Source organism: Girardinichthys multiradiatus, chromosome 15, assembly GCF_021462225.1.
Source record: "Girardinichthys multiradiatus isolate DD_20200921_A chromosome 15, DD_fGirMul_XY1, whole genome shotgun sequence".
NCBI lineage: Eukaryota > Metazoa > Chordata > Actinopteri > Cyprinodontiformes > Goodeidae > Girardinichthys > Girardinichthys multiradiatus.
This window is the reverse complement of record NC_061808.1, coordinates 6183324-6205051: the sequence shown is the minus strand read 5'-3', so window position 1 is coordinate 6205051 and position 21728 is coordinate 6183324. Positions and strand designations below refer to the sequence as shown.

The window sequence follows — 21728 nt, the reverse complement described above, 5'->3', positions numbered from 1 at the left end:
TCTGTTTTTAATCAGTTTTCCTTTCAATTGGTTTTATTTGGGATCTATTTGGCTGCAGCCAAATATATATCTGAGCCATAAATGAGAACACTGCGTGAATTACTGGATAATTTGGTGGCAAATAAATACATGTAAGCGGTTGGTAAAGAGGTCTGAGGCAGAACTGATCGAAGCATTGCTTAAAGAAAATGAACTTGACAGCTGATCTTTAAATCTCATTCAATTTCGAGCCAGGAACTGCAGAACCGCCTCATCATCCAAGGTTTATTTACATCTACTCGTACTCGTACTCGTTGTCTTCCGCTTATCTGGGACAGGGTCGTGGGGGCAGCAGACTCAGCAGAGACGCCCAGACGTCCCTCTCTCCAGACACCTCCTCCAGCTCCTCCAGGGGGAGCCCAAGGCGTTCCCAGGCCAGCTGAGAGACATAGTCCCTCCAGCGTGTCCTGGGCCGTCCCCTGGGCCTCCTCCCGGTGGGACGTGCCTGGAACACCTCCCGAGGAAGGCGTCCAGGAGACATCCGGTATAGATGCCTGAGCCACCTCAACTGGCTCCTCTCAATGTGGAGGAGCAGCGGCTCTACTCCGAGCCCCTCCCGGATGGCCGAGCTCCTCAACCTATCTCTAAGGGAGTGCCCAGCCACCCTACGGAGGAAGCTCATTTCAGCCACTTGTATCCGGGATCTCATTCTTTCGGTCATGACCCAAAGTTCATGGCCATAGGTGAGGGTAGGAACGTAGACCGACCAGTAAATTGAGAGCTTTGCTTTTCGGCTCAGCTCTCTCTTCACCACAATGGACCGGCACAGCGCCCCCATTACTGTGGCAGCCGCACCGATCCGTCTGTCGATCTCCCGCTCCATTCTTCCCTCACTCGTGAACAAGACCCTGAGATACTTAAACTCCTCCACTCGAGGCAGGAACTCCCCTCCAACCTGAAGAGGACAAGCCACCCTTTTCCGGTCAAGAACCATGGCCTCGGACTTGGAGGAGCTGATCCTCATCCCAGCCGCTTCACACTCGGCTGCGAACCGCCACAACGCATGCTGTAGGTCTTGGCTAGAGGGGGCCAGCAGGACCACGTCATCCGCAAAAAGAAGAGACAAAATCCACTGGTCTCCAAACCAGACCCCCTGCGGCCCTTGGCTGCGTCTAGAAATACTGTCCATAAAAGTTATGAACAGGACCGGTGACAAAAGGCAGCCCTGCCGGAGTCCAACATGCACCGGGAACAGGTCCGACTTAGTGCCGGCAATGCGGACCAAACTCCTGCTCCGCTCGTACAGGGACCGGATGGCCCCTAATAAAGGGCCCCCTATTCCATACTCCTGGAGCTCCAGGAGTATTTACATCTATATATAAATTTTTTCATCCTGCAGGCCAAAGGTGGGAAGCTATTTTCCAGTGCCAGATCAATGGCTGAACACATTTTTCCTATTTGATAATAGGCTGTAAACATACAATTATCTTCTTCTGACAACGGTGGATATTTATGCCAAACATTAAATGTTGACCCATCATATTAACAACTGAAATCTTATGGGGGGATTTTAATTTACGCCTGCTTCCTTTGGACACCAAAATGCTCTTCTAAAGCTCACCTTAGAAATGTAATGTGTCAACATTTTCTTTCCATGTAACTTTGAATGCCATAGTTTGAATCTTTCTTGTACATTACAATTATTGATTCATTTTAGGAACTTTTAACCTTTTAAATGACAACTTAATTGGTTCCTCATCTTTTATTTTTCTTTCAGGAAAAAGAACACAAAAAATACTTTTTGTGCCGGTATTATCCAAACCTGGTTGTCAAAAAAAAGGCAGCAACATTGATATTTGTTAAAACATTTAATAGCAATGTTGTTATCTAATAAATGCCTTATGGATGGGAGTCAATGACAAAGGTTGCTTTGTTTAGTCACACAAAATACCTGAATAAAAAAATCACTTAAAAATGTTTGAGGAAAAAAGTATTACTATTTGCCAAAATGTAGCCAAAGGTATGTAAAAATACAAAACTTAATTTAGGTCTGCAGATCCCCAGTAACTTCTACTTGGGGACAGAAACCATTGTCACAAATGGGAAAGGTCTCGCTTTGCAGAGTATTTGTAGTCTGATGTTTTAAATTTGCCTGAAAAAATGTCCGACTTTGTTTTTTACAGGCTTGCTACACAACCTTATCTTTTGTAAATAAAAAACGTCTGGGTCCAGACCTTGTTACAACTCCATGGTATATAAAATCTTGTTTTTAAAGATTTTTTGGCACCAGTGGCCTTTATTATACAGTGATCAGACAGGATACGGGGTGGAGAGAGAAGGGGAAGACATGCAGCAAATGGCCCGAGGCCGGAAATTGAGGACTAGTACACCTCCTGTGAACTTGCATCATAAACACGGAGACTCTTCTGTGGAAACATGTTGACATCAGCATGAAAATTCTTGTTCAAAAACACCTTTAGAACGAGGCTGAGCAGCTACCTCCCGTTTAGGAGGAGCTAAAAACTGAGCGTTTCAGTCAGAAGGGCACAAGAGACCATCCTGCAGATCCTAAAGCAGAACCGAGCCTTTTACAGGCTGCAGGTGCTGCTCATGGTTCACTTGCTCCACCAAATGAGCCAACGGCGACCCCTGCACCTACCTTTTTTTTTAAGCAATTTGGTCCATGGTGCATGTCTGTGTAGCAGGGTGTATTCACAGGAAACAAAAGGCAGTACCTTCAAAATAAAAACATTTTTCTTTTATTCAAAGTAAAAGTAGGGTGTTTGTGCAGAGAATGAACTCTTTGTTTGATTTCCAGTTTTCATGCAGGCTAGTCAAAGACCTCTTAATAAAAGCTGTGTTTTCAAAATAAAACACAGGAACTTTATGCATGTTTTATTTCCAGTTTGCATGCGGACATCTGAAGGACCAGATGGCCTGCAGGCTGTAAAAGACTGGGTTCTGCTTTAGGATCTGCAGTCTCTTGTGCCTTCCTGACTGAATCGCTGTTTTTAGCTCCTCCAGTAAGGGGGTTAGCTGCTCACTCTTGTTTCGAAGGTGTTTTTAAATAAGACTTTTCATGCTGATGTCAACAAGTGCCCACATAAGAGTCTCCGTGTTTATGATGGCAGTTCAGAGGAGGCGTACTATCCAGGAAAATATCTAACTCCATCCAGCGTGGGCTTTGTGACATTGAAGTCTGGTTCCAAGGTTGATTTATTCATCCACAAAGGCTTGCAGAATAAATGCACCTTGCTTTAAGTTCCGATGCAGAGAGATCTGCTGCCCTGTGTAGGCCAGTAAAAAGCTTTATGGTAAAGGACACGGACTGAGTCACCCTTTGTTGCCTGTACATTTTCAGAGCTGGTTTCCATACCTAGGTCGGACCGAGCTCAACACAGAGATCTAATAAAAAGTGAGAAGAAGATGTGAAAGCCCTCCGTGTGACCTGGTGCTGCAGGGTTCAGCTGACTGTGTACATTAAGACTTTCTCCATGTGACCTTTACTCATTTCTTCTGCAAACCAGGAGCTGATTTTCTTATATTAAACATATAAATGAACATTTTGGTGATTTGGGTTTTACTAAAGTGAAACAGTGTCTTAATGATGGATTTAATGATTGAGGTTAATGTTGGTGATTATTCCATGAAAGGATTAGAAGTAAAATAAAAAATTGATAGATCTGTCATTAAAAGAGAAGTGGGTGTTGGAAGAGGAATGACTGGATGGATTGTGTTTCACAGGAAAAGAAGAATAATGTTGGTTAATGACTTTTGGACCCCTTGTCTCTCATTTCTCTGCCTCCTCTCTCTGCAATCTATTCTAGAGTCCTACCTCAGAACAGAACCGTAATGATTCTTGCCCTCTGGGGACATCAGCTTTCTCATTTTTCATCTCTCCATCAAGTTCTTCCCTACTTGTATTCTTCTTCGGTGGTTGTTTTGCTGTCTCGGTTGATAGCTTCAGCTGGGGAGAAGAAGCAGGTTCATCTGCCTTTTACAGAGCAGGAGCATATTTCAGAGGCTCATTTTGTCATGTTACAACCTCAAACTTCAGTGCAGTGTTTTGGGGGGTTTATGTCGTTGATGAATACAAATGTATGCATATTTGTGGAGATGGAAGGAAAATCATACAAAGCTCACTTTTTTAGTGTTGCTCTCTACCTGCTTCACGCATGTAGAGAAAAATGTTTGCTTTTGCATAACAACTCGAGGTCAGTCAGATACTTTGCACTGCTGGAAAGTGAACTTCTGCTGAATCTTAAATCTTTTCCAGCCTCTAACAGGTTTTCCTTTCAGGATTGTCCTGTAAGTAGCTCTATCCACCCTCCCTTATCAACTCTGATCAGCTTCCCTGTCCCTGCTTAGACAAACTTGATGCTGCCACCACCATGCTGTGTTCAGGGTGATCTGCAGTACTTTGCCTTTAGGCCAAAAAGTTTCATTTTGGTTTCATTAAACCACATCTTCCTTCACATGTTTGCTGTGTCAACATGGTTAATGGCAAACTTCAACTATGACTTCCTTTTTGCCATTTTCCCATAAAGACCAGGTTTGAGGAGTGTGAGACTAATAGTTATCCTGTTAAAAGATTCTTCCACCTGAACTGGAACCGTGGGCCTTTGGACCACCTCTCAGATTAATGCTCTCCTTGCCCAGCCAGTCAAGCTGGACTGCCATGTCTTAGGTTTGGGCTTGTGCCATAGTTTTTCCATTTTTAAAAGATGGATTAAATACAAATCAGTTTTCTTCCATCCACTTGACAACATTGTTTAAACAAACTTTTTTAAACTATAACTTTATTTGTGTCATTTGCTGTGGTTAATTGGTCTTCATGATGCCGTTTGTTCCTCTAACAAATTTCTAAGGCCTTCACGGACCAGCTGAGACTAAATTACACACAAATGACATCTGAAAGCAATTAGTTGTACTGGGTTTAATTGAGGTTATCTGACTAAAGTGGGGTGAATATAACTGCACGCTACACTGTTTAAATTTTTATCTGTATCAAATCTTCCACTTGGGTTATGTGCTACTTTGTGTTGATCTGTCACATAAAATCCACCAGTTTGTGGCTGCAACTTCACAAAATGAGGAAAAACCTAAAGGAATATGACCGGCTCTGCTAGTGAGTGTACTGTTGTATGTTCGTCTTTTCTGATCTTAAAAGGGTAATACGGTAAAGTTACAATGGTTAGTTTTAAAGTGGATCAAATACAGATTAAAGAGTTTAAAGCATGGTTATAATTATTTAAACAGGAAATCTACATTCTGTGTTCCCGCTGGTGTTTAATTTGTGCAAAAAGTTAAATCCACCCACACTAACGAGCTAACGGCCCACAGCACATATCACAGATCCCTTCCTCTCCTCACGCTCAGTGGTTGTAGAAACGTTGTAGCCTCTCTTGTCATCCCCTACTATTCATGTAGTGGAGAGGCATCACAGACTCTCCCCTCTGCTGAACCATCTGCTCCTCACCATGCACAAATCTCCAACAAATCCTCAGCGACCATCAGACAACCTCTCAGACCTTTTTATAGTCCTTCCGTCTGGACCGCGACACAAATCCTTGATCTGGTAGAAAGCTGATTTTGGAGGTTCTTCCTAACCTCTGCCTCCATGACCCTGGACGGACTGCCTAACATCACAGATCTACAAGCACCCCGCAGCAGCATGGATCTTCTTAAAATAATGCCAGGGGCTGGTAAATCTTTGAGTTATGGGCTGCAGATAGGATATTATTTTACCTTACGGTTCTGTAATTTGGTGTATAAAAATGAAGACCTGAAAGATAATGTGGTGTGGAAATGTATTCCCACTGTGAAACAATTAAAACTGTCGAACTAACCTGACAGTTTAGTATATGTTCAAAGAAAACGCGTCAAAGCAGCAGATGTGATTGACACCATTGTTTTACCTTTTTTTTTTTTATGTTTTAATTGGTGTTTTGAACAACCGCACAGACTTCTCTTGGTAATTTTTGCCTTTTAATGTCAGTTTTTGTGTGTCAGCTTTTGTGCAATAAACCACTAAAGTACATTCAGCGTTTATACATTCAAAGGGTTATTTAATGCAGATATGTGATTGGCAGCTTCCATTGCTTTTTCCTGCAGATAGGCCATTAAGATGAAAGCTACTTCGGCAAGATAGAAAAACATCTTCTGACAGGTTTCTGTCTGACATGCAATCTGTATTTAGAAATTTAGATTTATTTTCCCCATTAAACAGCATTTCTTCATTTCTGTACCAGTGCTCTGAATGTCTCCCATGTACAGTCAGATGTATGCAGGGAGATCAGCGTGAAGGAAGGAAGTACAGGACTCTCATTGACATTATAAGGGAAGTTTCATGTTTACCTGTTGTTGCTCATCAGGCTTTATTAGACTGAAGATGTAGGATAGTTAAAAACAGGAATAATACATTTCCCTGCCCTGTATGGATTAAACTTAGCAAAAAAAAAACAAAAAAACAATTTCATCGAAATCTCAAATAAATATCATCTTAGGTGTAAAGAAAAATGTTAATTTCATGTTTGAATACCTTCATTCTGTTACTAATCAGCTGTCACCTTTTGTATGTCCTGATCTGTGTCATTTTATTAAGTATAGTTCATATGTTTAGACCTATATACATGTCAGCGGGGCGTCAGTAAAATTCCACCCTTTTACAGTGTATACACAAAGATTTAAAGCATTGATTGTGTGTAGTTTTTAAATCACCATTCTTCATTTGCTACACAATGACACACCAGGAATACTTCCATAGCCAAATTATCCTTTTCCGCAAGCGCAGCAAAAGTGTAGCAGACAGTAATTAATCTAAAATGTTACGATAAAAATATTTAAAAAGCAATTACAGACTTTTTTGGTTGTTGATTGTCACACAGTTACAAAAACTGGTCTTAAAAAACAAAAACTGGTCTTAAAAAACAATTTACCGATGGTTAAATGGGCTACTTTGAAACACTAGTTACATTACAGCAACCCTTTATGCAGTTATTGTGTGCTAAACAGTACACAATAACTGCATGTACTCATATTTCTAAAGGTAGTGATATTTATTGGTGCCCTCTTGGAATAAAAGTAACAATACTTTGAGTTTATGTGTTAGCAAACATCATCATGTAGCGTTCATTGTATCATGATAAAACAACAGTAAAAATTAACAGGGACTCACCTCTAGTAGCCAGCTAACTGGCAGTGTGCAGCAACAAGTTGGGGAGGGCCAGCGCTCCTCTATACAGATCACTCCAGCATTTTCTCTGCTCGGTGTAAAAGGACTTAGAATTGGAACAATATGATGGAAACCTTTAGTGGCTATACCTAGATAATGGGGACCAGTCCAATCCTAATATCAACCAGGTCGGCGCTGCACCTTAGGTTGGAATATATTTAACATTCTTCTCTACAGAGCAGCTTCAGCTCTAAGATGTTTAAGTTCATCATGATTTTCTTGTGTAAAACAAAAAAATAATCCAGATTCTTTGTTTCCGTCCCTTGTGGAGATGCATTTATAAACAGAATGACAACATGCGGTTTATTTTCCTGGTGTATTTAACCTTTAACGAGCCAGATGAGCCACAACTCTTGTCTCGCACTGTCTGTCATCCTGTAACTGAAATCATCTCTATAAACTGATGTTTATTTTTCCTGCTAATTGTAGAAACCTGTTGTTAATCTGATGAGGCTTATTTATTCATTCACAGTCTGGAAAAAGATTGAAATTTGTGTTTTTCAGGTCTGGAAAATCATGGAAAATGCAAATAAAAATAATGGAAAAATGTTATTATTTCCAGACTTACTTTTTAATCCCACTGTTTAAATGTTGTCTGTCCATCCTTGTGTCTTCCCTTTCTTCCTTATATTATACCTCCTGTCCTTCTTTCCTTTTTTCCTTTCTTGTTCCTTTGTGTCTTTCCTTCTGTCCTCACTGCTTTACACCCTTCCTTCCTTCCTTCCTTCCTTCCTTCCTTCCTTCATTCAAACATAGAGGTAATGGGGACTCTGGAATGTTGGGATCAGTGCAGATTTCTGTTACATGAAAATGTGTGGAATACCTGCTGTTAATGTTTTTTAGTCAGAGCAGAGCATTACTGCTTATAATGGATAATAGTTGCTCTGTGCAATAAGATGATGATTCAGCATTGTGTCTAATGAAAAGCCCTTTGCTGTGTTTGAATCTCTCCAACACAAAGAGGGATAATTAAAGAACCAATCCACAATGTGGAGAAGCAGCATCCTTCCAGCTTTCATCTGGAGTGACTTGCTCGCTATTTAACTTTTTGCTCCTTGACTGAGATTCTGCTTATAATCTCATTATCTCAGTGTTTGTCTTCTTCTTCCTTTACTTCCTGCTTCACTCTCCTTAGGCCTACTTCCTGTTATTGTCATGTTGTTGTACTTGCTTTCATCTGCCCATCAGTTGCTTCCATATTTTGCCATTTTCACCTTTAAGTGGTCAGATGGCTTCTACATGTTAGGGTTTGTGTTCATAACAACCATGAGATAACTAAAAGCTTTGCTGAGCTCTCTGTAGGCTTCATGATTTATTGAGCTCCTTGGCACAGACCCAGACCTCGGTGTTGGATTTGTTAGTGCAATCACTTCAAATGAACAGAACTCTACATTTCATCAGATCGTTGGTACCTCTCACCATCTGCCTGCTGAATCATTCATTCAGCCTCTAACTTTGACTGCTTTTTCAGTACTTTGGTGTGAGTTTGAGACCAACATCTGGACCTAGATGAAACTAAGAAGCTTTCGACATTTTTTTTATCCTTCTTTTAAATCAATGTTACTGAATGGACGCCAGATAAAATATATATTTATGACACACAAGAGCCTGCAAAAAAGTTGCATTAAACATATTCTTTTGTTCTGTGTTTCTTCCAGGGAGCATAAAAGGAGCAACAATAGTGGATGCTCTGGACACCCTCTATATCATGGAGATGTTTGAAGAGTTTGATGTTGCTACAGACTGGGTAGAGAAAAACCTGGACTTCAGTGTGGTAAGTTATGCTTGTGGGCTTTAGTTTATGCAGTCAAGAAGCTCCTTTCAAGTGAAATGCAGGAAGTGAATTTCTAAAAGACACAAATTTACAGACCAGGATATTAGTTTTAAAAACTCCTCAATGTGTTCGCCAGATGAAGGTACAGCATTACAGCGTGACTTTTTTTACTATATGAAGGTGGTGAAATAAATGTATTACTGTTTTTAGGATTTTTGTTACTCAATAATTTAAAAATAAAAGAAACGAGCTGATTTATGTTTTGCATGATTGGGATATAATAAATATTGTAACATAAGCAGGAAATAGGGCTAAATACTTAACTGAAATAACGATGAACTCTAATCTAATGTTTTGATGCCTTAAGTAAATGAAAGCTCCTTGTATTATACAGATTGAGTACCGGTTACAGAAGTAAAAACATTATTACTCCTTCCTTTCTCCTTACTGTTGTCAGTACAATCCAGAACCACTGAACGTAAATGGATTCACTAACTAATCAAATCTGGTTGTTATAGACAGTACTTGCACACATATTATAGGAAGATCCTGGGAAGTTAAAACCTCTCGCATAGAATCTGGGTTTTCTTTGCAGTACTGAAAATGGACTTAAACAATGGTTCTGTAGGTGAAATAGGACTGCATATTTTTTATTCTGCATTGGCTAATGAGCTCAGTGGCATGTTTTCCTGTAGATATGGACATAAGAACAGCACAGACAATTTGCCCCTCTTCTTTGATGTTTTCCTTTTTTCTCGAGCCATCCTCATTATGATAAAGAGCTTCTCATTAAGCAGAGCCAGAAAACCATTTTAGCTTTACTTTAGTGCTGCCATGACTGCGTCTGTAGATCAGTGGTGTAGCCAGATTAATCTAAATCAGCCAAATATAATAAAGAAATCAGCTGCAGCAGTCACAACTGGTTGCAAATGAGTTTTTATTTACTCTTATGTCTTGAAGTGAATTTATGAAATATATGTGCATCTGTATTCATGTTCCAAATACAAGATGTTTTTGTTCATGTGCTTGTAAAATGTAGCCATCTTTTGTTTTTGCTGTCGCTGCATTTTTGCATAATCCTTCCTGATTCCAGTATGTGACCGTTGTTGGCCTGCCAATCAAACTGGATTATACCAGCAGAGAGCCAATTGTCTTTTGACATAAACTTCTTATTTCCTGCAGAAGTAGAGAAACCCTGAGAAGTACAGATTTCACCACAGTTTGTAGGGTCAACTGTCAAACAGGAAGGCTACCACTTCCTGAAGGAAAGAGAAGTGTATGAATACAATTCAGATGTTAGATTCACCGTAATATGACAATGTTGTTAATGACTCAATTAGTACACTGCCAGATACTAGATAAAAACATGCATTTATGCAATATTCTTATCAAACTAATTCATTCATTTCAGTCATACAGATCCAAAGTTAATTACATATATTTACATAGTATCCTAGTTATTAAATAATAAAATCAAGTTCAGTTTATTATATAAATGGTAACGTTTTCTAAGGAAACCCAGCCAATTGCATCCAGTCATTAGATGGTGACACGGGAGTGGATTTTCTCTCCTGTCCCATCCCGCTCCCACAGAAAAATGTCATGTCCCATCCCAATCCCAGGCCAGCATAAAAAAAAAATCGTGTCCCGTCCCACTCCTGGTAAATTGACTCCCACTCCCATTTAGAACGACTCCCACTCCTGTGCCACTCCCATTTTTGTTTTCTTCATTTAGTCTTTTGGAAATTTCCCCGAAGGACCAGTTAGGTCCCTGTTTTTAGCTGTAGTAAAGGCCAGTTAAAATAAAAAGAATAATAATGAAGAAATAATAAAATATTAAACGAGGAAACAGACCATGCCTATCTTAACTGAATAAACAAAATGTACCTAGTTGTACTTTACTCATTTATTAAGTGATTATTTCCTTTGAACAATGACATTACTTTTGTGTTTCAAATTGCTGAAACGAAAGAAAAATGCACCTAGCAAGAGAACTGTACTTGTTGAATAAAAGTGCAAAAAGGCATTACCTTCACAATTTAGAAACTATACCTCAATGGTTCACAGCCCTGGTCCTCAGGGACCCCTTCCCTGCAGGTTTTAGATGTTTGTCTGCTCCAGAACACCTGATTCATATTCTGACATGACCTCCTATACAGGCATCAAGTATGGAGGGTCAAACTGGACACAATTAATACAATAAAATCATCATTAAATAAATAAATGTTGTGAATGTCCCTTTAGTGAAGTAAATGTAACATGAAAGAAATGTAACATTAAATGTGCCATTAAATTAAAAGGTACCATTTATTTATTTAATAATAAATAGTAATAATTATTTAATCATTATAAACAATAAATGTACCATTATATCATGAAATTGAATATTATGCAATTAAATGTGCCACTGAATAATTAAGTATAATTTATAATTTTAAAGATGACATGACGTAATTAGTGGTACACTTAATATTTAATGATGTATTAAATAAATTGTACATTTAATGGTACATTCAATTTTTTCTATTTCACAACGTATTTATTTAATATCTTCCCTTGATGAAGCCTTTCTACTCTACTGTGACAAAGGCTCTTAAATCTTTAGTGCACATGTGAGCAGTTTTGTTGGTCAGATGAGACTTGACACATGTTGGTACTTTTCATTTGATGAATGAAGAGATTCAGGGCTGATTTAATCCAGAATTTGCCTCACAAGTGTCCTTTAATCACTTGTGTACACGCAGTATGCTGCTTGTAAAACACGTTTTACACGTTTTACAAGCAGCAGACTGCATGTTAACACCGCTATATTCAACTCTCCTGAAGTTCAGTAATATATGCGACTTTCCTGTCAGCTCTATGAATTTAATAGATAAGTCCTTACTTTACGTTGCAAATCCAATTTTATCACGTCCAGTTCTCCACCTGCGTTTGCTCCCTCCATCCTGAATGCAGGTGGAAAACATCGATCAGAAGCATTGTTGGCTTGTGGGTCATGTACAGGTCCTTCTCAAAATATTAACATATTGCGATAAAGTTCATTATTCTCCATAATGTCATGATGAAAATTTAACATTCATATATTTTAGATTCATTGCACACTAACTGAAATACTTCAGGTCTTTTATTGTCTTAATACGGATGATTTTGGCATACAGCTCATGAAAACCCAAAATTCCTATCTCACAAAATTAGCATATCATTAAAAGGGTCTCTAAACGAGCTATGAACCTAATCATCTGAATCAACGAGTTAACTCTAAACACCTGCAAAAGATTCCTGAGGCCTTTAAAACTCCCAGCCTGGTTCATCACTCAAAACCCCAATCATGGGTAAGACTGCCGACCTGACTACTGTCCAGAAGGCCATTATTGACACCCTCAAGCAAGAGGGTAAGACACAGAAAGAAATTTCTGAACGAATAGGCTGTTCCCAGAGTGTTGTATCAAGGCACCTCAGTGGGAAGTCTGTGGGAAGGAAAAAGTGTGGCAGAAAACGCTGCACAACGAGAAGAGGTGACCGGACCCTGAGGAAGATTGTGGAGAAGGGCCGATTCCAGACCTTGGGGGACCTGCGGAAGCAGTGGACTGAGTGTGGAGTAGAAACATCCAGAGCCACCGTGCACAGGCGTGTGCAGGAAATGGGCTACAGGTGCCGCATTCCCCAGGTCAAGCCACTTTTGAACCAGAAACAGCGGCAGAAGCGCCTGACCTGGGCTACAGAGAAGCAGCACTGGACTGTTGCTCAGTGGTCCAAAGTACTTTTTTCGGATGAAAGCAAATTCTGCATGTCATTTGGAAATCAAGGTGCCAGAGTCTGGAGGAAGACTGGGGAGAAGGAAATGCCAAAATGCCAGAAGTCCAGTGTCAAGTACCCACAGTCAGTGATGGTCTGGGGTGCCGTGTCAGCTGCTGGTGTTGGTCCACTGTGTTTTATCAAGGGCAGGGTCAATGCAGCTAGCTATCAGGAGATTTTGGAGCATTTCATGCTTCCATCTGCTGAAAAGCTTTATGGAGATGAAGATTTCATTTTTCAGCACGACCTGGCTCCTGCTCACAGTGCCAAAACCACTGGTAAATGGTTTACTGATCATGGTATCACTGTGCTCAATTGGCCTGCCAACTCTCCTGACCTGAACCCCATAGAGAATCTGTGGGATATTGTGAAGAGAACGTTGAGAGACTCAAGACCCAACACTCTGGATGAGCTAAAGGCCGCTATCGAAGCATCCTGGGCCTCCATAAGACCTCAGCAGTGCCACAGGCTGATTGCCTCCATGCCACGCCGCATTGAAGCAGTCATTTCTGCCAAAGGATTCCCGACCAAGTATTGAGTGCATAACTGTACATGATTATTTGAAGGTTGACATTTTTTGTATTAAAAACACTTTTCTGTTATTGGTCGGATGAAATATGCTAATTTTGTGAGATAGGAATTTTGGGTTTTCATGAGCTGTATGCCAAAATCATCCGTATTAAGACAATAAAAGACCTGAAATATTTCAGTTAGTGTGCAATGAATCTAAAATATATGAATGTTAAATTTTCATCATGACATTATGGAAAATAATGAACTTTATCACAATATGCTAATATTTTGAGAAGGACCTGTAGTTTGTTTGACTCGCATGATAGTATAGGTTTCTTGGAAAAAAACTACACAATGGCGGCGTCGAGCCAAGTTTTTTTCTTAGTTTATAACAAAGTCTCAGTTTTACATTTCCAAAGACAATTGATCCTAGTTTGTTTTCCCTCCTATTGGTTAGCTCCTGCTCCCGTCTGCTCCAGTTCATTTTTTTATCCTGTACCGTCCCAATCACGTGATCTGTACTAACACTGTCTCCCGTCCCATGGGAATCCCGTGACCTGTGGGATTCCTGAAAAAATGTCAGCCTCTACCAGTCACAGACTTGCAGCAATCACTCCTCCTGGATGAGAATGTAGCGACAGTTGCTTGTACATAGAGTTTAACTTTGCAGGAATCTCTGATACTGAGCATGCATGCAAAATACAAAGGAAGAACACTGTGAGCATGGCTAAAGTTTCTCCAAATACAATTCTAGCTCATTTAAAGTTTTTCGGCAGCAGAACCATGAAGGTGCCATACAAATGTAAAAACAAGTGGCTCAATAGTTGGGGTTTGAAGTGCATGAGGCAGTAGTGGGCATGTGCAAAGTGGGTAGAATTGTATACAAAATAATAGCAGTGTTTATAAAAGTCAAGTCTCTAATTAGCTTTTATTCTCATACATGTAAATGCACTGGGAATAATGTGTATTCTATTCAAATCAAAAGCAGGAAATATTTTTGATCAAATTAATTAAATTTAATGATTTTGGGATATTAAAAAAGCAAATTTTGCATTTTTTTATACAAATTAAACATTTGCTGCATAAACTAAGCAGAGCTTGAATATTTAGCTTTTCTGTGAACCACCCAATTAATATTTAGTTGTTTCTGAGAACTGCTTTACAACTGTGTTGCATAGATTCGACGGACCTCTGGGAAGTTTGAGTATATTAATAATTTCCCATCATTTCTTGGTACAGTGACTGGGTTGGCCACTCTATGATGTTAATGTTGGTTTGGAACCAAGATGCTGCTCGCTTACCAGTGTTAGGGGTTGTCTTGTTAAATCGCTCCTTTTAACGGCATCTCGCCTTCAGCACAAGGCTAAAAATGAAACATTTTGATGTAATCAGACTGATCCATGATCCCGAGAGACCTTCTGTGATCACCCTGAAGCTGATCATTGTCATTTGGCTACTCTTTAATCGATTAGAATTAGAGATGCACAAATATAATCAGTGTGTGCATCATCGCAACAGAATACCTGGACACAAAATTTGAAAGTATGCAATATTTCAAGTGTCAGGAAATCAGGCTCTACATATCCTTAATACCTTTGGCCAGTTGGGTGGACTCCAACTGCCCTTAAAGCCCACACCCAAGATGGTGTGGTGTAGACATTGTCAAATGGTAAAAAACCATTAGATGAGGAGATAACCATAATTGATATCTATACCCTAACTTTCAGTAATGGTATTGCAACCTCGTATTTCTCTGCTATTGTGCAGTGATAATTTGTGTTGTAGTTTTCAGGTTTTTCCACATCTATTTGGTTTTGGTATTCCACTTTAAAGCATTGGGAGATCCTTTTGGGCGGCTCCCTCCAGCATTTGCTGCTCTACTTCCCCCTCTTCATTTAACATTTAATTTCCCTTTGGGATTAATAAAGTATTTTTGAATTGAATTGAATTCAATTCAATTCAATCAACCATTTAATCAAACTAAGCCATTCTTCTGAAGAATATTTGGAATGACCCATTTTCTATTATAACCCGCATGTACAAAATTGTTTGCCTATGATTTAACATGAGGGCCACCTGTTAGACACCTGCTCACAGAATCTATGACTTCCTTGACTGAACTCCACATTGCTATTACTTTAAACAAGCTTCTTTCAGTTAGTGAGTTAATTACACTGAAACAGCATGTCATGATTGTTGGGTCGGCTGACTTTGTCATTGTTAGCTTGGTATAAGCATCTGAAACGTTTATTATGTACACTGTTTTTTCTCTTGTGACAGCCTCTCAAAATGCTCTGACTTTAGCATTTTATAAGAGCAGAAGCTTGGTGGCCATTTCAGCCAAACCTCTTCCTTTTCCCAGATGATTTGATCCTAAGATTTTTAGGTGGATAATTACCTCATTGGCTCTTGCTGACGTCCTCCAATCGTTCGGTGCTTGGAAATGGCCTTGCTGCTTAGTCAGTTACCTCCATGCTCTGTAATGGCCTAAATGTTGCAACATCAGGAGACTTGACTCTGTGCTTGCCAACCTTTTCAGGAGGGAGATAATGTCATGCAAATGCTGACTCGCAGGGTCATTGCCCAACAGTTTACAGATGTAATAGCTGCTGAAGTCCAACACATAAATCACTGCTGTGAATGGTTACAATTTATCATTCTATGTTGGCAAAATAAAAAAATATAAAAGTATATACTCAACTTTTGGCTTGAATAAATGAAACAAAAAATTCTGTGAGACAGCAGGGAGTTTAAAAATCAAGTTATTTTCCTTTAGAGTAGCCTGAGTAAGTAACGCTGTTTTTAATCAAGACAAATTAACCACACTGTCAACCTTTTCACTCAGTGGTTCAGGCTTGGAGAAAAGTGACAGGAGATATTTTTTCAGGCACATTATTTGTTTCTCCCACAGCACAGCCTATTGTCTTATCTGTTAGGCAGCAGCAGCTTATGAGAGCTGTCAGTCCAGCTCAAAAACTTCATCTGACTCAGAAATCTGTTCAGAAAAACTCAATGTTCTGCCCCTGTGACAAATACTATGACAACTGTTATTTTGGGATGTGCTGTTATTGTTGTCTAGAAAGATTGGCATTGTTATTTTGTAGATATGGTTCACTTAATGCTTGTCATATAGAGCAGTATGTGGCATCTGAAGGGTTCAGGGAGGTATTAGTGGTGTTTAACAGACAGCAGTAAGGTTACCATGGTAGAAACTATGTTTTTTTAGCTTTTTCATTAAAAAAGAAGCAACTCAGAATTTGACAGACATGCCCACACACACTGGCCCACACATTGTTAATTAAATCATTAACAACTCTGGTTGAATATTACTTGCTTGTTCCGAAGCAGACACCTACCCCTGTCCTGGCCCCTTATTCTAGTCTTCAACTAATAGAAGATGCTAAAGAAGAGAGTATGGCATCATTGGATAGTGCTATGTAAACAGATGCAACGCAGTAAGGCCTTATATTTAATGGAAGTTACCAACCCAGAAGCAGATGACACCCTACATTATTTTTTATGCTTATTAAAACAGGAATAACAATAATACCTTTATTCAATTCAATTCAAATTCAAAAATACTTTATCAATCCCAAAGGGAAATTAAATGTTGTTATAGCTCATATTATGAAGGTTTCTTCAAAGAGCCGTTGTAGATGCTGATGGCTGTGGACAGGAAGGATCTCCTGTAGCGCTCCGTCTTACAGCACATCTGAAGAAGCCTCTGACTGAAGACACTCTGTTGTTGTAGGACAGTCTCATGAAGAGGATGCTCAGGGTTCTCCATAATGTTCTTCATTTTATGAAGAATCCGTCTTTCCACAATGATCTCTAGAGGTTCCAGAGGAGTCCCCAGAACAGAGCCAGCCTTCTTAATCAGCTTGTTGAGCTTTTTTAAGTCCCTGGCTCTGATGCTGCTTCCCCAGCAGATGATGACAGAAGAGATCAGACTCTCCACAACAGATTTATAGAAGATCTGCAGCATCTTGCTGCAAACACCAAAGGACCTAAGTTTCCTCAAGAAGTACAGTCTGCTCTGTCCCTTCTTGTAGATGGCTTCACAGTTGCATCTCCACTCTAGTCTGTTGTCCAGGTGAACACCGAGGTATTTATACTCCTCCACCACCTCCACTTCTTCTCCCATGATAGAAATAGTTTTTGACTTATTCCTGTTTCTCTTAAAATCTACAATCATCTCCTTTGTTTTAGTCACGTTCAAAATGAGATGATTGTTTCCACACCATGCCACAAAGCGGTCCACCACCTTCCTGTACTCAGCATCTTGTCCATCTCTGATCCACCCCACAACTGCAGAATCATCCGAGTATTTCTGCAGATGACAGGAGTCTGTCTTGTACTGGAAGTCTGAGGTGTACAGAGTGAAAAGGAATGGTGAGAGTACAGTCCCCTGTGGTGCTCCTGTGCTGCTGACTACCTGGTTAGACTCACAACCCTTCAGTCTCACAAACTGTGGTCTGTTTGTCAGGTAGTCTTTGATCCAGGAGATTGTTGAGGCCTCCACCTGAGTCTTCTGGAGTTTCTGACAAAGCAAATCAGGTTGGATTGTATTAAATGCACTGGAGAAATCAAAGAACATGATCCTCACAGTGCTGCTGGCTTTGTCTTTTTTTAGCCTACCTGCAATGAGCAGCCAGTGGATGCGACATCACACTGTGTGTGAGAGAGAGCAGCTGTTGTGGAACAGGGTTTTACTCATTTAAAACAAAGTCAAAAAGACTGAGTTGGCGATTTAAACTGTCTTTAGCCTGTTATATTATGAGATAGCACCGTTACCATTAGTATGTGTAAACAGAAGGCTGGAACTAACAATTATTTTGCTTATTGATTATTTTTTTGATTAATAATCAGCTAGCAAAAGGTGCTTGAAAGGAGATTTTTTGCAGGATTCGTACCAGGTGAAGCTAAAGCTATGCCACTTGAGGAGTTCTGGATAGAGCCGATTTACAGTTTTTCATTATCAATTCAATTCAATTCAGTTTTATTTATATAGCGCCAATTCACAACACATGTTGTTTCAAGGCACTTCACAACAGTCGGGTACATACATTCCAATTAATCCTAACCATTGAACAGTGCAGTCAGATTCAGTTATTTATTCAAATTGGATATAAGGTTTTTCTATCTAAGGAAACCCAGCAGATTGCATCCAGTCAGTGACTTGCAGCATTCCCTCCTCCCGAATGAGCATGTAGAGACAGTGGACAGTCACTGGTGTTGACTTTGCAGCAATCCCTCATACTGAGCATGCATGTAGCGACAGCGGAGAGGAAAAACTCCCTTTTAACAGGAAGAAACCTCCAGCAGAACCAGTCTGTGTGAGCGGCCATCTGCCACGACCGACTGGGGGTTTGAGAGAACAGAGCAGAGACACAAAAAGAACACAGAAGCACTGATCCAGGAGTACTTTCTATGGGAAGGAAAAGTAAATGTTAATGGATGTAGCTCCTTTAGTCGTTTCACCTAGAAATAAAGAACAGATAAACTCTGAGCCAGTTTTCAAGGTTAGAGTCTGAAAGAGAGCACATAGAGTTAGTCACAGTAGAAGCTCTGTCAGTTGCCATGTCTAGGAGAGAGAAAGGGTTAAACACTAAAAGACAGGGCCATGTGGATCATCGGTAGAGGGTGAGCATTAAGTTGCTGCCAGCAGAAGCTCGGACGATGCCCCTCTCCAGAAAGGTGTCACAGGCAGACACAGAGCCAGGCCAGGTGTAGCTTCTAGGAAGAGAATAGAGAGAACAAGGTTAAAAGCTGAAATAACAGCAAATAATGCAAAATTGGAGAGTAGTGTGAGAATGTAGCGAAGAGGGTGAAAGTGGTCATTATGTCCTCCAGCAGCCTAAGCCTATAGCAGCATAACTACACAGATAGTTTCAGTTCAGATTATTTAGTTAAACGGCGCTTATTTACAACAATGTCATCTCAAGGCACCTCACAAAGGGTCCCACTGATGGTCATTGTTATACTAAAAACCACAAGGATTGGGATACCTCTCTCTGTCAGACTGATTATAACCATTGGAAAAGAGAAGGGGTCATACAGGTAGCAGAAATGGAGGGTGTGTTTGCACCTCAACCATAACTGAGCCAGTTTAGGCTAAACCTGACTCCCCCTTACTCCAACCAACAAGGAGGGAGGAAGGCTCCCTCCCTGATAAACTAAGTCACTCTAACTATAAGCTTTATCAAAAAGGAAAGTTTTAAGCCTATCCTTAAAAGTAGACAGGGTGTCTGCCTCATGGACTAAAACTGGGAGCTGGTTCCACAGGAGAGGAGCCTGATAACTAAAGGATCTGCCTCCCATTCTACTTCTAGAGACTCTAGGAACCACCAGTAAACCTGCAGTCTGAGAACGAAGTGCTCTGTTAGGAACATATGGAACAATCAGATCTCTGATGTACAGGTCCTTCTCAAAAAATTAGCATATTGTGATAAAGTTCATTATTTTCCATAATGTCATGATGAAAATTTAACATTAATATATTTTAGATTCATTGCACACTAACTGAAATATTTCAGGTCTTTTATTGTCTTAATACGGATGATTTTGGCATACAGCTCATGAAAACCCAAAATTCCTATCTCACAAAATTAGCATATCATTAAAAGGGTCTCTAAACGAGCTATGAACCTAATCATCTGAATCAACGAGTTAACTCTAAACACCTGCAAAAGATTCCTGAGGCCTTTAAAACTCCCAGCCTGGTTCATCACTCAAAACCCCAATCATGGGTAAGACTGCCGACCTGTCTGCTGTCCAGAAGGCCACTATTGACACCCTCAAGCAAGAGGGTAAGACACAGAAATAAATTTCTGAACGAATAGGCTGTTCCCAGAGTGCTGTATCAAGGCACCTCAGTGGGAAGTCTGTGGGAAGGAAAAAGTGTGGCAGAAAACGCTGCACAATGAGAAGAGGTGACCGGACCCTGAGGAAGATAGTGGAGAAGGGCCGATTCCAGACCTTGGGGGACCTGCGGAAGCAGTGGACTGAGTCTGGAGTAGAAACATCCAGAGCCACCGTGCACAGGCGTGTGCAGGAAATGGGCTACAGGTGCCGCATTCCCCAGACCTGGGCTACAGAGAAGCAGCACTGGACTGTTGCTCAGTGGTCCAAAGTACTTTTTTCGGATGAAAGCAAATTCTGCATGTCATTTGGAAATCAAGGTGCCAGAGTCTGGAGGAAGACTGGGGAGAAGGAAATGCCAAAATGCCAGAAGTCCAGTGTCAAGTACCCACAGTCAGTGATGGTCTGGGGTGCCGTGTCAGCTGCTGGTGTTGGTCCACTGTGTTTTATCCAGGGCAGGGTCAATGCAGCTAGCTATCAGGAGATTTTGGAGCACTTCATGCTTCCATCTGTTGAAAAGCTTTATGGAGATGAAGATTTCATTTTTCAGCACGACCTGGCACCTGCTCACAGTGCTAAAACCACTGGTAAATGGTTTACTGACCATGGTATCACTGTGCTCAATTGGCCTGCCAACTCTCCTGACCTGAACCCCATAGAGAATCTGTGGGATATTGTGAAGAGAACATTGAGAGACTCAAGACCCAACACTCTGGATGAGCTAAAGGCCGCTATCGAAGCATCCTGGGCCTCCATAAGACCTCAGCAGTGCCACAGGCTGATTGCCTCCATGCCACGCCGCATTGAAGCAGTCATTTCTGCCAAAGGATTCCCGACCAAGTATTGAGTGCATAACTGTACATGATTATTTGAAGGTTGACGTTTTTTGTATTAAAAACACTTTTCTTTTATTGGTCAGATGAAATATGCTAATTTTGTGAGATAGGAATTTTGGGTTTTCATGAGCTGTATGTCAGAATCATCCGTATTAAGACAATAAAAGACCTGAAATATTTCAGTTAGTGTGCAATGAATCTAAAATATATGAATGTTAAATTGTCATCATGACATTATGGAAAATAATGAACTTTATCACAATATGCTAATTTTTTGAGAAGGACCTGTAGTGATGGAGCTAGATCATTAAGGGCTTTATATGTGAGGAGGAGAATTTTTAATTATATTCTGGACTTAACAGGGAGCCAATGAAGGGAAGCTAAAATAGGAGAAATATGATCTCTCTTTTTAAAAGTGATATCTCTGTGGTATCTCAATCCGCCTCTTCCTTAACAGGCCAGCAGAAATAATAAAAATTTCCCAGAATCACATGCTCATAAGAGAGTCAGACGTTATTCCCTCCAGTCTAACTCATTTGTCGAGATGCACCTGGGAGCAATGTTTGGAGAGCAACGATCCAACACCTCCAGGGCAACAATGTTGCTTCTGAGAGGAGGAAAGAAATCAGTTGCCTTGTTTTAATTTGCGTATGCTTCTGAAAATCAGCTGAGCTGTGATTTACTGTCGAGTTAAAAACCGTTTCAGAGCCAGCAGCCATGCCGACAGCTCTGTAGT

At 40.3% G+C, this 21728-nt stretch overlaps 1 protein-coding gene across 4 annotated transcripts in view; it reads left to right on the top strand.

Moving 5' to 3' along the window:
* Positions 1 to 21728, top strand: part of man1a1 (mannosidase, alpha, class 1A, member 1) — a 173519-nt gene that overhangs the window by 67286 nt on the left and 84505 nt on the right. For all 4 annotated transcript variants that reach the window (XM_047387708.1, XM_047387706.1, XM_047387705.1 and 1 more), the window contains one exon: positions 8872 to 8987. In XM_047387708.1, the coding sequence (XP_047243664.1) occupies positions 8872 to 8987 (116 nt within the window). The remainder of the gene's footprint in view (positions 1 to 8871; positions 8988 to 21728) is intronic.